Source organism: Alternaria metachromatica, assembly GCF_023757995.1.
Source record: "Alternaria metachromatica strain BMP 0045 chromosome Unknown scaffold_41, whole genome shotgun sequence".
Lineage (NCBI taxonomy): Eukaryota > Fungi > Ascomycota > Dothideomycetes > Pleosporales > Pleosporaceae > Alternaria > Alternaria metachromatica.
The window spans coordinates 123,662-141,183 of NW_026055532.1; the positions used below are offsets into that span (position 1 = coordinate 123,662).

At 50.7% G+C, this 17,522-nt stretch overlaps 2 protein-coding genes across 2 annotated transcripts; one reads left to right on the forward strand and one right to left on the reverse strand.

The window, feature by feature from the left end:
- Nucleotides 1-1,695: 1,695 nt before the first annotated feature.
- On the reverse strand, nt 1,696-4,477 carry J4E83_010142 (uncharacterized protein; the record flags this gene model as incomplete). The annotated part of the gene is made up of 7 exons (XM_049337024.1): nt 1,696-2,751; nt 2,833-2,970; nt 3,015-3,427; nt 3,474-3,858; nt 3,989-4,138; nt 4,193-4,262; nt 4,338-4,477. 7 exons carry the CDS (start codon nt 4,475-4,477, stop codon nt 1,696-1,698), a joined length of 2,352 nt encoding a protein of 783 aa, XP_049183868.1.
- Nucleotides 4,478-4,974: 497 nt separating this feature from the next.
- Nucleotides 4,975-5,546, forward strand: J4E83_010143 (uncharacterized protein; the record flags this gene model as incomplete). Its single annotated transcript, XM_049337025.1, has 2 exons — nt 4,975-5,011; nt 5,071-5,546. 2 exons carry the CDS (start codon nt 4,975-4,977, stop codon nt 5,544-5,546), a joined length of 513 nt encoding a protein of 170 aa, XP_049183869.1.
- Nucleotides 5,547-17,522: the final 11,976 nt, after the last annotated feature.

Sequence of the window (17,522 nt, forward strand, 5' to 3'; positions counted from 1 at the left end):
CCCCAGGTCTTGACGCGTTCATGCTGTATAGGAGTCTTTCCTTCCGAAAACGATTCTTGCGTCGAGTTGACAGATGTACACGCAACTTTAATGTCCTTCTCTTCCGCAGCCAAAGCCTTCTTATCATCGTATTTCAACGCCGCCATCTCGTATCAATGCCAGCAAAGGCGACGCGAGATCGCGGTTAGTGCATTCGTATGCGCAACTCGGTGTCGAAGAAGCGAGGACGGTGGTGGCGAAGGGAGGCCAGGGAGGTAGTTAGGCAGCCCACAGGTCCGCAGTTCGCATTCGTCTCGAGGAAATGGAGAAGCGTCGAACAAAAGATGTTCGGCGAGACCTACGCGTCGCGGGATGCCTGAGCGGAATTACCCCGGGCTAAGCTTCGTTCGTCGTCGCTTGGCTGCTACGCTGCATGGATGCATGTGCCCAAGCTACAGGTAGTTCACCCGGGAAATTCCAACACCTGCGCGCACGCACGGAGAGAACTCCTCGTCGCTTTCATCCTGCAGAACATTATTCCGCTATAAACTTCAGTGTTTTGTAGACCTCACTGGGGAATTCCGAAGATCGATAGCGTAGAGGTGAACACCAAAAACGTGTGCTGTCGTGCGATCGACTCGAGGAGCGCAGGACGGTCGTGGGAAGGATTGGGTTCCCCAGCACGATGTGAGGCTGTGTACTTCATCACTAATCCCAGAACGGCTAGATTCAGGGACATCTCCCGGCTAGCCAGGTCACGCCCTGCACGTCGCAAGGCAGACATGAAAGTGACAGTTCTTGTGTTTGCAGTTTTCTGGCAATGATTCAGTTACATTTAGATTGTTTTACTCTGGTTGTTTCAGGATACCTGGTCCCATACGTGATGACGTTGAATGTATCTGCGAGTTCTGGATTAGCACCGAGTCTAAGAGTGACATGAACCCCCCTATCGTTAGCGGACCGGAGTAACAAAGCTAAAAGCTTACAGACCTAAGGACGCGCAGATATCATGGCAAGCCCCTAGACTCTGCTCGAGATGTTACCGTCGCCAACGCTATCCACGATTAATCAAGGAAAGTAACGATCCAGCAACGACGCCAACGACATCAGAATTGTACGCGATCACGATCAATCAAGGAAAATAACGATCTGTCTACGGCAAGCAACGATTGATCAACGACAACCGACGTCACCGTTGCTATGAACGATCCATCAACGACATCAAGAATCAATCACCAACATGCTGACTCTACAGTCTAGCTTCCGGAAGACCATTGACGACGAGGTTCTTGGAGATGCAATACTTCTCTCTTTCGTAGAGTATCTCCTCGCGTATGAGTCATATGGAATGCGGGAGGTGTCGTTGGCTCGTCGTCTCTGGGTCGTCTCTGCCATTGACGACGAGCAACTCACAAGTCACAATTCCGGCGACAACACAACCAATGCCTAAACCCTCCCACCAAATACTGACCAAGGCGACGATGAACGCAAGCCTCATCACGACATCACCATCCTCACTTCACATCCTCAACTCAACAAATCCATTCCCTCAAATACCAGTAAGAATAATCTCGGAGCACCAGGCCCACATCCCCTCAAGGAGAAAAACAATAGAGAACCCTTTATGTATACATCCAAACGCCCATTGAAACACGCACATCCCGCACAAGTACACTCGTCATCTCTCTCCCTCACACTCACACTGAAATATCTTGCTCAACTCCCCACAGGCGTCCCACTCCGGCTAAGCACACTAGCCGAACTATTAGTCCGTAGTACCGGCGTTGCACTCCTACTCCTCTCCCTCTCACGATCCCGCTCTTCAGTCTTAACGCGCTCCCTCGCTTCCTCGACAAGACGCTTAGCCTCGCGTACATTGCGCATAGTCCTACTAAGCTTGCCTTCTTTGCCGTCTTGGATCTTCTGCAGTTCACCTCTTGCTTCAATGTCTTCTTTAGTCTTAGTAACGAAAGACTTGAGGCTGACTTTGATATTCTGACGCAAGTCTTGGCCTTCGTCGAAGATGGCGTCGCTGTCGCGGATAGATTTGACGTTTTCGACGCGGCGCGTTAGGTACAAGGTAGGGCGGCGGGCGGCGGCAGAGGCGGCAGCGGCGAATTGTTCGCGGCGTTGGGCGATGATGCGTTGGACTTCTTCTTCGTATGCGGTCTCGTAGACGTTGATGTCGACGTTGGAGGGGGATTCGGAGACGATGCAGCCGTCTTCGGGTTCGGGGAGGAAGTCTTCGCCTGTGCCAATGTTGAGGAAGAGTGTGTCTTCTAGTGGGTTGTGCGCGTGGCCTTTGCCGAGAGGTGTGGTTGGCGCCGATGACGAGGGGGCAAGGCCACCGGGAGTTGAGATGGAATGTATGGGCGCTGGCCGGATTGACATGTTCTCGTGGATGATCTTGGCTTCACTGAGACCTGGAGCCGTCGGCGTCGTCGGACTGTTAGAAGTAGATCCCTTGCTGGCTGAACGCTTCCCTGCTACCTCAGGTCGGAGACCAGGTTTGGTGTATGCCATGTCGTCCATGTTATGGGGGAGTCTCTGGCCCTTTTCGTCGATTTTGATCTGATGGTGTACACCCTCGGAGGAGAGTGCGCTCTCAACTGGTCGGCGGTCGTGTGTGTCTTGTGATTTTGATTTGCGTAGTGCTGATGGTCGCATGGACATGGGCGGCTGAACGATTCGCGAGGCACTACCCAGTATACTTTCTATGCGGTCTGGTCGCCGTCTGAAGAGCAGCTGCTTGAACCGCTTCACTGCCCGTACCTATGCAGTTGTTAGCTCAAGGATGGCTACGATACTTTGATACCAATGCTTTCGCATACGATAGGGAAGACGTGCACCTACCACTGTTACCAAGTGACCCATATTGCCAGTGATGGCAGCATTGACTTCCTCATCGGTAGGCGGATCGATGATGATGGCGACGTTCTCCGACTTTGCTAATAAAGGGTCCGTCCCTTGTCGCGTGACCCATGGGTGTTCCTGGAAAGTCAGTCTTGCGCGATGAAGTTGGGCAGTCAACTCACTCTGATCTCTTCCATGGTTATCCTCTTTTTGGGGTCCTTGTCCATGAGCCTGACCAGAAGATCCTTCAGCTCGGGATTGCATTCAGTCTCAAATTCCAATGGGTCCATCCGTATTGATTGGTAAAGCTCGATCATACCGTGCTTTTCGAATGGTATACGGCCGAAAAGAAGGCAGTATAGTGTGCAGCCCATGGACCATATGTCGGCGGCTCTTCCAGAGACATGACCATGTTTGGCAACGCACAGCTCCGGCGGCATGAACGCTGGCGAACCCGCTGACTTGGCCGTCTTCATCTCGCCTTCCTTGTCGAACATTTCCGAGACGCCGAAATCGACAATCTTCAGCACGTCCTCTTCAGTGATCAGGCAATTGTCGGGCTTGATGTCTCGATGGATAATACCCTGGGCGTGAACTGGCACGTGTCAGCAATGGCTCGTGAATGACCTAGCCTTACGTACGGTACTCGAGACCCAGTATCATGTCTCTGAACCAACACCGACACTGCTCTTCGCTGTAGGGGTCGGCGCGCTCCTCGAGACCAACTTGCATGACGACGCCTTTCTTGCACATCTCCATGACCATGTACAGCGAGTCCTCCTCTGGGTCGTCCAGCACCTCGATCAACGTGACCAGGTTCGGGTGGTGTAGCTTCTTCATGATGGCGATTTCTTCCTTGATCAGCTCGAAAGCATTGTTCTCTTCGGTAACCGAATGCCGATGCAGCGGTGAATTGAAGCCTATGCCAGCAGGGAGCGCGCGCATTCGTTTCGCAGCGGTCGGGCGGCGCAGGAGATTGGACTGAGCGCGTTTCCGCAGTCGTGATTTGGAGAATTCCTTAACAGCCTGCGCGTTGATGCGTCAGCGAGAGCCAATGCCTGTACCTCGAGGGAACCCGCATCGTCTTATTGGGGGCATGCGCCCGGGTGGTGCCTTCTCTTTCCGGTGGAGATGTCGAGAGAGCTGGTATCCTCACATATTCTTGGCCATACTGGTCGACAGCGAGATGGACGGCGCCAAAGGAGCCGCGGCCAATCTCCTGCTTGACTAGGTACTGGTTGATGCGGTGTTGGGCGCTGCCGTCATCTTCGCTGTTGCTGTACTCGGAGCGCGCATTGAATGTTTCCTGTGCTGTTAGAGGTGGCTCAGGGTCGCAGCTTCTTCATGCAGTGGGTCGCACCTTCACACGTCTCGTCGAGGAAGCGGCGCGCTTGTGGTGTCGTAACGGGCTCTGGTATGCGGGTGTTGACCTTGTCTAGCATCAGCTCCGGCCAGGACCAGCACCTCCGCGGGGTAGCCATGGCATATCCCCGGGCAACACGCACATAAACTTGACGGGGGGCGGTCGTCCGGCCTCGCTGACAGCTGGGACTTCTAGGGAGGGTTGCGAGGTGTAGATGCGCAGGTCGGACTCGGATGGGCGCTTGGGGGGAGGTGTGGACGAGGGCGTGGGCGGGTGTGACATAACTACCTCGCAGTCGAGGGCACGGCAGATGCTAAGTACGTAGTTGATAAGATGGACACGGGCCTAGGAGACGGCTAGGGAGAAATAATATGGGGAAGTTCGGGGCGCTGGACTACGACGTTCCGACAGCCCAGGATGTCTTTTGCTCTGGGGCCCGACTAGGAGGGGAGCGATGCAGCAGAGAGGGGGCCTTTCCTGACATTTCTTTCAGCCTCACCCGTCGACGGGCAATCACATCACCCCCATCCACCCACCGCACTTGGCGCACGCTGTCCCCACCGTCTAGGCTCTCCGTTACCCACTTGGCTAGTGAATTGCGTATACACAGCTACCGACGCTCCTCACAAAACACGCTCCTGCCTTGGCGCCATATCGCGACGCTCAATTGGCATCGGCGACCACACCCGCTTCCCTATCTCCAACACCACAAGTACAACACCTCGCATACAACAACCTCGCCCCATTGTCGCATCCCTCCACGACGTCATACTCCCGCAATGGTCCTCTACAGCTTCTACATCTTCGATCGGCACAGTAAGTCGTCATGTGAAGTTGCGATCACCGCCTTGTACACGCGCTGACCGCACGTGCAGCCGAGTGCATCTACTCGCGCCGCTGGACGCCCGCCCGCCCAACCTCGTCCTCGTCCAAAGCCGCCGCCCGCCCGCCGTCTGGCGCCTCCATCGCGAGCAATGGCGACGTGGTTGCTGCCGTCCGCAAGGGCATGTCGCATTCCGACGACGAGAAGCTCGTCTTTGGCCTCGTCTTCTCCCTCCGTAACCTCGTTACCAAGCTGGGTGGCGCCGACGACACGTTCCTTTCGTATCGCACCGGCGAGTACAAGCTACATTACTACGAGACGCCGACCCGCATGAAGTTTGTCATGCTCACCGATACAAAGGTCATCAACCTAAGACAGTACCTGCATCAGATCTGGGCCAATCTGTATGTGGAATACGTGGTCAAGAATCCGCTTGCGCCGACAGAGCACCCTGGCGGTATTGGCGTTGCGAATGAGCTGTTTGAGCGGGGTTTGGAGGCCTTCATCACAGCGGTACTGCCAGTATGAACACGATATCTTGATTGGACTAACAATAGCAAGAGCAAGCTCGGGTAGAAAGTGATGGCACACGGCGGATCAAGGGTCTAGGAAGGCCGCCAAGTGTGTTCAGATAATATAGCTATAGCACCCTGAACCACGGCCACCCCTCACGCGCACACACGAGAACGTCTTCACGCAAGCAACCCACACAAAAGCTTTGCGGTCTTCACATGGCAACCGGCCGAACAAATGAACGAAGGACCGACATACACACAAGCTTCGAGCACACCGGGAGCAGCCGAGCAACCATGCGCCCTAGACGCTCCCCGCCCCACATTCATGTACACAGCCTCACTCCAAGGCCAAACTACATGACGCTATCTACGCAGCTCCATGAGCTTAGCTTGAGTAGGAATGTCCTCCGCTACGAGCTTGCAGTGGGGTGTAGACACATGGCATATCGAGATAGCAAAAGAATGTGATAATTGACATGTACTCAGAACTTCGTTCCATGAGATCTTGGTCTGTGTGCTTGAAGCTGACGTGAGACCCGGTAGTGTAAGTGATAAGGGTCTTTTTGAATACCAGGCTGGCACTAGTAGTGGATAGTTGAGTACAGGGGCGGATAGCCGTAGTAGGCCTGGGGAAAATGTCGGATTGACTGATCGGGAGAAGAACATGTCGTGCAGGACTATTGTTTTTATACAGTCGCTCGCCGCATGGCTGTAGAGCTCATGGTTTTGAGTTTGGAAGGTGGGAGATGGGAGATGGGAAGACCGCGACAGAAGGACTCTCATTTGACGAAGGTGTGGACATTTGGATGCTGGCCATGGTTTGAACATCCAAGAGTTTCGAAACAAGAGGAGACGCAGCCATGGTCACATTCGTGACTGTTTTGGTCTTTTGCTTCGAGGAGCGGAGAGGAGAAAGAAACATACATGTTATTTGTATGGCTTTTATAGTCTTGTAGGACCAAAGCCTACGAAACAGCGTTGTTCTTCTGGACATGAGGAGTCAAGGAGACGACCACAGCTCTTTCATCGAGAGAAGCCCAACCGCTTTTGAAGCTCGATCATTTCAGAGATTCGCGGTGTTTTAGAAAAAGATGAGGCAACGGTCATACCCAGGTCAGCTTCGCTTTTTGAGTATCATCAGAAGATGCGTAGAGGGGAGACGAGCATGTTGCAACGACGTGGTGATTTATGATCGATCTGAGTGGGGCAGGAGAAGATGCGTGTTTTTCGAGAGTGAAGGATGCGAGGAGAAGATCAGGCCATCTTATCAGTTTTGCAAGTCATGTTTTCGGAGCAAACGACCGCTGCTTCGATGAGATTATCTGGAAGAGCAGAAAATCATGGACACCATGTCCGCCAATGTCGGAGGTTTAGTGGGAGGAGCGCGAAGGAGCAACCATAGTGAGTGTTTCGAGAGCTTTTACGGTTCTAATGGAGCAAATTTGGAAGAAGAGACATGGGGGTGTACGGTATGGTATTGCGACAGAGACAGCGGCGCTCTCATGATCTTGAAAGCGCAGTGTTTTCGAGGGCGGCCCAGGTCGTCATGAGAAGACACCCAATAGTCTTTTAAGAGAAAGGGGGAAACAGAGACAGCCATCAATTCGAAGCTCGGCCGCTTTTGGAGTCCCGAAGGAAGAAGTGTGGAATGAAAGACGAGAAGAGAGGTGGTAGGTGGTGTTTATATACACCCGCCAAGAGCCCACACGATGTTCATAGCCTTTCGAAATTTGCTTTCCGTGCCCGCATGTGAGCATAGTGTATGCATCTTTGAGAGTGGGAGCAAGAAGCCGGTCTTTGCCATGTCGATCTTGATGCCGAGTTTTGGATGCTGATCATGAAGTCGTTCACTTTAATTCTCGAAAGAGGGGAAAGAGGCGCACAGGCATATGTTCCAGATCTTGTGTTTTGGGTGTACAGAGAAGGGATTGTGGACTGTGCGAGAAGAATACAAGCCGCCGAAGTTGTTTATATGCATCCGCTGAGGCCCCACGTTGTCCCCATAAGAATCAACTAAACAGGTTCTGAGTCCACATGTGCTTTCGGAGTTGAAAGTCTTGGAAACAGAAGCGAGAGTGCGGTTTTTCTCATGTCAAGGTCGCAGTTACTTTTCTGGAGCCAACCATGTGTTCATGTAATTGAATTTTGAGAGACGGGCACAGCCATCGCTCGTACTTTTCGACGTTTTGGTAAGCACAAGAAAGAGGTAAAGATAGGTGTAGTGAAGAGGACGCGCCAACAGCGGACTTTATATGTATGCTCAGCGGGAACCAACTCAGTGCTGATGAAGATGGAGGAAATTGTCTTTTCTCCCACATAGCCAAAAAGGTGGGCGTTTGGTGATGTTGAGAAGAAGGAGGCGATCTCTCTCATACAGGCGTTGCTAACGTCTTTCGTGACGATCATGCGTAGGTAGCAAAGTGGTTTTCGAAGACGGACACAGCCATTCGACGTCGAAGCGCTTATTTTGGTAGAAGACAGGAAGAAGTGAAGACGGGTGTGGTAGAGAAGACAAGCTGCACAACAGATCTTATATGCCCTGCAGGCGCGTCACTGCTCGTTGCTCAAGGCCACATCTTTTTGTTCTTTTCGTTCGCACATTCATTACTTGGTATATCATCTCGGTACTTTAAAACCAGTCGCCCACGTCATGCATTCGGCTCTCATGGTTATGTTTCGGATTCCGATCATAGGCGCTCAGTATTGCTGTTTTTGGGAGAGGAACAACGCAGCCATATTGCGCAGAAAATCCTGATTTTTTTCCTATTCCGACCGTAGAAGTACAGGAAGTTGTAGAAAATAGAAGTCAGGCTTCAGGACAATGTGTATATACACAAAGATCTCGAAGCCTTTGGACACACATAGGTAATCATTATAGTTGTTTCAGCACTTCATGGACTGGGTTTGGCATTTTGGATTCGCGACCGTTGTCGACCGGAAGCTGGGTCTCGCTCATGGACCGATCTTCCGCTGGTTTTGAAGTTCGGTTATGGGGAGATGGAGCGACTTTTTGGAAGAGAAGAACACAACCATACGTGCGTCTGTGTTCATTTTTGGAATAACGCAATGAGGAATGCGGATGATAGTGAGAAGAACAAGAAGAGCTGTAGATCTTGCGTTTTATACAATGATGGCGCCATATCCATCCCCGCAAATAAAGTCAGACTCTCCACATAGAATCCAGCCTTTCGACTTTTGGATTTGCAATCGAGAGGGCGTTCTTGTCCGTGTAATCAACTCTTCCGTGCTTTGACCCTAATCATAGAACCAGAGCCATGCTTTTTTGGAGAGAAGAGAACAGACATCTGTCGAAAGCTTCGTGTTTTGAGTGATGGAAAGAAGAAGTGTAGAGGAGAAGAGAAGCCAGGAATTGACGTTTTATGCACGAGATGCGTAGCACCATCACTATAGGCAGTGTCGGCTTCAAGAAGTTAGATCCATCATTGCTCCTTTCTAGATTCTGCCGACAGAAATCTCCAGCTCATGTGTTTGGTCCCCTTGTCTTTCGCCGCTCGACATGTCCAGGGCAGTCATTGTTCTTTTGGAGAGGGAGAAGGCGGAAGAGCCAATATAATCCGAACCTCTCGCCGTTTTGAAATCTGTGAAGGAGAAGTCACAATGCAGGCAGGTTTTTTCAGACTTTGAGCAAGACGTCAGTCGCACTCATAAGTGGTTCGTACTCTGATTTTAATAACTGCCATAACACAGGTAACTAATGGGTTCGCAGGGAGAAAGCAGCCATCAATGGGAGCTTCCAAAATGTTGGTTTTAGGTATCTCGTGAGAAGAAGTGTAGAGAAGAAGTAATAAGATCGTGATGAGGGGTTTATATGCGCCTGCAGCAAAGACTTTCACTGTGCTCATACCAACACCAATCTGCGCTTCTCGTATATGGTCGTCGCCTTGGGTATCTTGAGCTGACTGATGGCAACTCGGCCTTGCTTATTCATACAATAGACGCATCTTTTGGGCTCTCACCATGGATCAGGCAATGTAAACCTTTTGGAAAGCAGAAAGCAGACATATTGTTGAGCTCGCCATCTTTGAGTGTAGCTGGGAGAAGCGTAGGGAAGTAGGAGTCTTTGTAGCTGGCGCATTATATAAGTTGGCAGGAGAAAGACGACGAGCGGGTATTTACTAGCAGGCCTCGGTATGTAGGTTCTCGGCACATATTCAGCTTTTCCGAGTGTTTTGGATGTACCAGCACAAGGTCTCTCTTTTTCATGAAATACAGTCCTCCTCTTTTCTGATACTCGACATGGTAGATTACCGCAGTGTTTTCGGGAGAACAGAGAACAGCCATAGTAAGATCTTCAGCCACTTTGGAGACCTGTCGAGGAAAGTGTGGAGTGAGAGTATACAGCTGCAGGGTGTGGTTTATATACACCGGCGAGGACGGGAAGAACACCGAGTGCTCATGTAAGCCAAGTAACACCACTTCAGCATATCGTAGACTCTGCGTAGCTTTTGGGGGTCTCCAGCGACATGAACGCTCTCATCGTCTCTTTTAGACAACAACTTCCAGGTTCTCGTCATCCCAGTCTCAAGAAACTGTTTCGGAGAACAGAAGACAGCCATTGAGGAAGTGCATGTGTATTTCAGGTATGCCTGGCGGATGATAGAGCGCAGGAAAGAGGAAGGTTTGGTAGCAGAAGGCCGTGGTGATATACGCCAGCAGCGACGAAGGCACGAGTACTCATGGCATCCGAATTCGGGTTTCCTTCATGTGTCGGTCACTCAGGCGTTTCGTATGTTTCAGGGAAAGGTCGGACTTGTTCATGACGTCGTTTTCGTTCGGCTTTCTGGACGCGCATAGCATCCTGGAATGCCTTTTTCGGAAGGAAACCGCAGCCATATCTTTGCGAAGCCGACGTTTTGGACAAAACTGAAGGAAGTGGGTGATTGGAAGAGAAGGACAAGTTCGGCGGCGGTGGTTTATATACACTGGTGAGGCCGCCTCAACGACCATGGCAAGTAGATATGTACTTTTTTACTCGTGTTTGCCGAGTACTTCGCCGAGTTTTGCGGAAGTGTCGGTGCCAGGCTGGTCTTTCTCATGGTGCTTGACGCTGGGCATTTGGGGATTGTTTCATGACAAGGTACCTCTGGGCAATTTAGAAGACGAGGAACAGCCATGACATGATGATCAGCGTTCTTTTGGAATGCCTTAAAGGGGAAGTAGAATGTAGGATATTGGTGGATGAAGTGAGGACGTGGCTAGTATATGTACACCAAAGAACCCGAACCAAGCGCTTCTCCATCACACGTAAATCTGTCCGTTTTGAAACCAACAGAAGGTCTTTCAAACTAGGCTTTCAACTCTGGAAGAAGCGTTCATGCATAGGTGGCATGACAATCTTTTGCGAGCCCGAGCATATAAGCACAATAGTTGTCGTTTCTAACTTCGAGAAAGAAGCATAAGTCTGATAACTGCAGCTTTCTACAAGCAAACAAATCAACCGAATAAGTTCATCTTTTGGGTGATTTTGATATTGAGGACGCAGTAATGTCAGGTGACGTTGGAGGAAGAGAAAAGGAACATGCGTCGTGCGGGTCTTGTTTTTAAGAGCACAAACATGACACGAAGCTTGTATGTTTTTTGTGTGTAAGGAAGATAAGGTGAGTGATAAGATCTCAGAAGAGGAACAGAAGAGTGTTGTCTTTATGTCCATCGCCCGAGCACGCGCATACTGTGGTCCCGAGCCTTTTTGCGAGTCAGATGTGCAGTAGTGATGACAAAACCGAGACAGAAAAGGACATGATCCGTAACGTTCAAGCTTTGAGAGTGCGAGCATGAGCGACTGTTCCATCTCTGATGAACAGAGACGTGGTCCTAGGCGAGAAACTGGGAAGAAGACAGGAACATTTTATAGCTGTTCCCTTCTTTTGGAAGGCGCAAAGATCATGGCATCTTTAGACCTCTTTTTGGATAGATCGGGAAGATTGTAGCTGCTTAGGAGACACGAAACCCCGCGCAGAAGGCTGATATTTATAAACTGTCGCCAAGCGTTCCCAGTGCGCGCGCATGATGAAGAGAACACTGAATTTTGGATACACAGCTATGCGCAATGATAATTTTAGAGTTTCAGAAGGACACAAGAACATAGTCCGTGTGCTATGTTGGTTGTAGAGGCACACACATAAGGTCTCTCCAATAGAGTTTTCGGAAGTGAATATATATAGTCGTGACAATAGAGTCTTGAGCAACCACAGCACATAGGCCCAATCGAGGTTCTATTCTGTGACGGCGGTGACATAGTTAAGGCCGAAATCTATTTCGAATGACAAGACGGGCTCGGGCTCATATCGCCAAGGTCGCGAAGAAGCCCGCGAAGAAAGGCAGAGACATGCTCCAACACTTCGTCTGTTTTGTAAGAGCGCAAGCATGAAACTTCTCAACATTCTTTTCGGCTGTTGTATATAGCGTACTACCCTCGACAACCACGCAAGAAGAAGCCAGAGACATGACGAAGTAGTGTAATCCATTTAGAAAGTTGCAGACATGACTGCTGCCATTTCTAGTTTTGATGTATAGAGGAGATGGTGGCAGTGAAGGTAACTAGGTGCTAGGAATGAGGTTTATATGCACTACGAAGCTAGGGGAGCTTCGCATAGGCGTGTCTAAATTTGCCTTTTCGGAAGACGCCGGAACATTTGTATTGACCTTTTGATCTTTCGGGAGCGCGAACATCGCGATTTTACGGAGAAGTTTTGGCAAAGCAAGAGTTGCCGGTATCCAAGGAAGCAGTGCGTCAGGAGCAAACTGGATATGTGTTGCGGGATCCCAGACCACTTGTGCATGAAGGTCTCGCATTGGTGGTTTTCGAAGAGAGGAGGACATCGCGTCGAATCCGTAGATTTTTAGGAACGCGAGCATCCCTGGTTTCCCATTATGTTTTTCGGTAAATGAAGGAAGCGTTGTGGGAGAAGAAAGCGACGTTCGAGATGGTAATTATATGAATTGCAAGGCCGGAAGAGCCTTGCATGTGCCAGGCTTCGAGTGGCGTTTCTCGGACGAGAGACAAGCATAGAACGTGATAACTTGGTATTCTGAGGAATGGAGACATCATTCTCTTATTCGTGTGTTTTTGTAATAGGCGAAACCGCAGTTGGTGAATACAACAAGAAGCTAGACGGTAGCTTTATATCGACAGTAGAGCTGGGAGAACACCGCATAAGCGGTTGTACGTATTATTTGGAAGGAAGAAAGATATGACATCGATGCCAATTCTGGAAACACTAACATACGCGTAACGATGTTGATGTTCGGTAAATGGCAAATGCTTTGTTGGAAAAGAAAGCAACTATAGAGGTCGTAGCTTTATATCGAAAGCACAGCCAGGAGAGCACCACATTCGCAGGGCGATCTTTGTTTTAGAAGACAGAAACATGTCGGACACAGCGACCAAGTTTGGAGAAGCAGACATGCAACAGTTCGTCTCTGTTTTTGGTCAGAAGAGCAGTAATCGTTGAAGAATAAAGGAAGGTTCGCGACCGTTACTTTATATCGACAGCAAAACTAGGAGAGCGCCGCCATCACATTAGCGAGTGTAATTTTGGAAAAGAGGAATATCCCATAAGAGTGAGGCAATTTTAGAAACACAGACATTGCTCAGTTTCGCCAAAATTTTGGTAATGCGCAAAAAGGTGTGTTGAGGAAGGAAGTATCGTTCGAGGTCACAGCTTTATATGGAGGTCCAGCATAGCCAGGAGAGCGCTGCATCGAGGGTCGTCATGGGGATTTGGAGAAGAGATCCATCGTATAAAAGTGCCGAATCTTTGGCGACGCAGACATAGTTTATTAAGGTCTTTGTTTTGGTAATCGAGAACGATAGGTGTTGGCGTAGGAAGGAGCCGACCAACCGACACATTGTATGCACCTGCGGCGATTTCGGAAAAGCGAAGAACATAGACATGTTGGAGTAGAATTTTGAAAGGCCGCAGACATGCTCCCATCTCCTTGCGTTTTTGATAGGACACAGCCTGTGTGTTGAAGTAGGAAGCAGGGTGCTGAAACCGGAGCTTTATAAAGATTGTGGAACTAGACCAGCAGTCCATGGTTGTGGGTTACCCCATTTTCAGAAGAGCGGAGGACATGATCGAGCGTGACACATGTTTCAGGAACTGCAGACATGTTCTGATGTCTCACGATCTTTTGGAGAAAGACGGAATGTGCGTTGAGGCAGGAAGAAGAGTACTGGAGGAGTGATTTTATACTGATTGCAATGCAGAGAAGAAGAACATGACCCTCATGCCCAAATCCTTTAGAGGAACGCGATCATGTTGAAAATGTCGAGCTCTTTGTGAGGCCGCAGACATCATATCCCAGTCGTGGTTTTGGTCGATGTTGTGAAATGAGTGGTGGTAAGGAGATGCCATCTGCCTGCCCGGCGTATTTATAGCTGTCGGAACACCGAGAAGGCGGCAGATCAGAGCCCAATCAAGGCTTTTTGGCAGGAGAGAAGAACATTCATCCGAATTCCACATGTTTTGGTCTGGCGCCGACACACTGGGAGAGAGTCTAACTTTTGGTCAAGTGTGAAGTGTTTGTTGATAAGAAGCAGCGCTGTGCCGACGTGGAGTGACTATGTGTGTTGCAGGACTCAGAAGTGAGTCTTGTCATCGGTATGGTGACCTTTTGGACGAGGAAGCGACATAATTCTCTACTCAAAGTCTCTTGGAAGCACAGACATTGGTCGTTCCAGAGAAGATTTTTCGAGAAAACAGACATCATGAACTCGGATGTCTGTTTTGGTCGATGGAGAAGTAAGTATCGATGAGAAATACGCGCCCAAGCGGCAGGTTTATATGTGTCGCAAGACGAGCGAGAGCGAGTCATGTTTTCGATTTTGCCCGCATTTACAGACGGCCATTGATTAGCGGCCAACATGTTTTATTTTGAAGCCAGGGCTGCGGAGGTACTCAGCTAGCGAAAGACATGGGAGGGGGAATATGCAACTTTGGTTCGGAGGATACAGGGCTATTCAATGATAGAACATGAGTCACAAAATATTCGAAACCGCCCATGCCCAGTGAACACATTAATTTTTCGAAACAGACAAGACATAAGGCGAATCTTGAGGAGTTTTGGAAAAAGTGAAAGTTTTCGAGACGCTCAGCAAGGGAAAGACATGGTTATCTCCGGGATACTTTTTGGAGTTTCCGACGGTTGAGAGAGGTATTTGGAAGATGTGTGGAGTAGAAGACGCAAGGTTTTATATCTACCAGATTATACGCTAACCCCGAAGCTGTGCAAGCGCAAGGATCTTCATCCATAACTGATACATGCATATGGCCATGTGTAGAGTATCGCTGTGCTGGATGACGGGTGAAGAGAAGTAGCTGCACATGGTGCTTCCATGAGGTCTTTTGAAGTTAGTCAAAGAATTTGAACGATGCGAAATATGGAGTTTTTGCTGTCACGAGGGCAAACTCCACAGCAATCCAATGAAGCATTACTTTCGTCGTAATAGCGGTGGGTATAATAACAATGGAATAAACTCGCCGCATTTGATCGACGCCTCCAAACGCTGTTTATGATGCTCGTCAGACTGGAATAGCACGGAAGGTATAACCAAAATACGCCATGGGTGTGTTGATAATTGCAATCGAACCGTGAAACGATGAGAATACGTCAAAAGCTGTGTTGTTTGCTTCTTCACCGACCTCCATGATTGTCGATCGCTTTCTGCCAAACGTGGTCGTTGTCTCTACCACCAGCCACGGCACGTGGAGCAATCCATCGCCCTCGAGGTACCGGCCCTATGGCAGGGCACTACCCGTACAGCCGGATCCGAAATTCGCGTAAGTCGCGGTCAGTGTGATGAACCAGCATCCAACGAACGTGCGGGTACTTGCGTCGCGTGTGTAAAGTCTATCCTCTGGGGTGAATTAGCCAATCACAGTGAGTTCAGCCGCCACGAGCAGCAGATGTCGTTTCGAGTCGCGCAGCAAGTCAGGAACGCGACTGCAAATCGCCCGCTTACCCGGGCCGAGTCAATCCACATAGGAGCCTGGTCGTGTGTTACCTGACGGCAGCGGGTGAAGTGCCAACTGGTGCTTGCTGACCGTTGAGCGCTCAGCATGGGGCGAAGATCTTGGCCCGATCATTGCCACGAAGGTCGATTTGAGCGCATTATTGTTCCGAGCAGTGTGCCTGAGACTGCAGGGCGAAGGAACAACAAGACACGTTACGAAGTCGATCACGCGCATGCCAACCGCAGCCCAAGATTACGGCAGAGAAATGACGAGTGCGCGGTAATCCGCGTAGCGTGGCCTCTAGGAAGGGCAGTTGAGACGACTCCAGAGTATACGCCGCGACCAATAAGAAGGGTTCTGGCTAGATGCAACCTTGTATTTTGTAGATCCGAGTGAATGGTTCCTTCCGTCGTAGAGGGCAATAAGAGGTCAGTGCGAGGATGGAGCAGCTGTAGCCGTTGGTGCATAATGGCTTGCAGGATGCAGCGAGGTTGCTGCACGACAGCTCGCCCTTTGACTTGGAGCGGCAGCTGCGGTATTTGTTAGTGGTCGGGAGAGGGTACCAGGAGTGCTGTGATGCATGGGGCTGGTGTAGCGAGTTGCGGTGTGCATGGTGAAGTGGATTGGGAGTGGTGGGGAGGAGACGATGAGGGGCGCCATCTCAGGTTGCTGCATGGCTGCAATGCGGGGCACAAGGTTTGAGGAAGTGCCCCTCTCCTTGTGTATCGCGGAAGTGTAAATAATAGTTGATGGGACGTAAACAAAGGCTTTCAGGCTCTGTAATTCGTGCGGTCCTTGGAAATTGCTGCATGAGATGACCTCTCCTCATTGACCAGTGTCGAGAGTGGCTGACCAAGCATTTGTGAAGCTGTGCGGGACAGGACCGAGGTGCAGCAGCGCTTGATGGAATTAGCTTGGGCTCGACGATAGTATTTGCCGGCGCATGTTTCGGCGGACCTCGGGAATGGAGAAATGGTGACAAACGGGATCATGGAAGGGGCCCTGGTGGTGCGTCACAGTGCTTGGTGGGAGCAGAAACCAGTCAGATGGTAGTGGGAAGATGTCATGCTCCGGATTGGGAATATGTCTCAGGACGAATTTGATGGTAGCCCTACGTCAGCGAGTGGAAGCAAGAAGGCAAGCTGGCAACGCTCCACTGTATAGCTCTGTATGAGCTCATGGCTATTCAGCGATGGAATGGATTTTATTGTTGAAGCCAGCAGTATATGGTAATGCAATAGCGTCGACAATAAAGACAGCTAAGCATGTGCCGTTTCTTGACATTGCTAGGACAAGGCTTCTTCGCCGATGGCCCGCACACTTGTGAGATTGCAGCGGTCAACTGCGACGACTGGCGTACATGAAGAAGATGAAAATCGCGCAAGCCAGGCCTGTTGCGTCAAGACGTACACGGCTTCGAGGCAGTGCACACTGACCCATGGGTTACCCCTCGCACACCTGAATATTAGTTGAATATTAGACGTCAGGCCTCGTGAAGAGATTCCGAGATTCCTAGTCCCCAAGCCCGCCGCGCTCGCTGTCGTGCTGCCCATCGCGGATACCGGCCACTGTGCCCTCGCCCGCCCAGCCCACGACATCATCTGCCGCTGATCCGCATTTGCTCGGCACGCGTGCACAGCCACTCTGCTGTGGCTCCGGATCCCGTGGTGGACGCAATTTGAAGCCGCCCCAGACCTCACCGCGACGGCGTTTGTCAGCCCGCCCACGCCTTTCACACTGCGCGCGCCTGCCCGACCTGCCCGCTCGCGCCTGGCGACGACTCCTTCACAGTCACCGTGTTTTTGCACTACAAATCGCCCCACGCGCGCCTTCCGAACCTCATCTCCACCACCACCCGCCGACGCAGATACGCCGTTTTGACCGCCGTACAATAACAGCACCTGGGCTTTTTGCCCGCGAGACACCTGCGTCTCCAAACCCATATTCCCCATAGAAAAGACCCACACCACTTCCTAGCCGCGCCGGCCAGCGAGAGACGAAAAGCAGGGAAC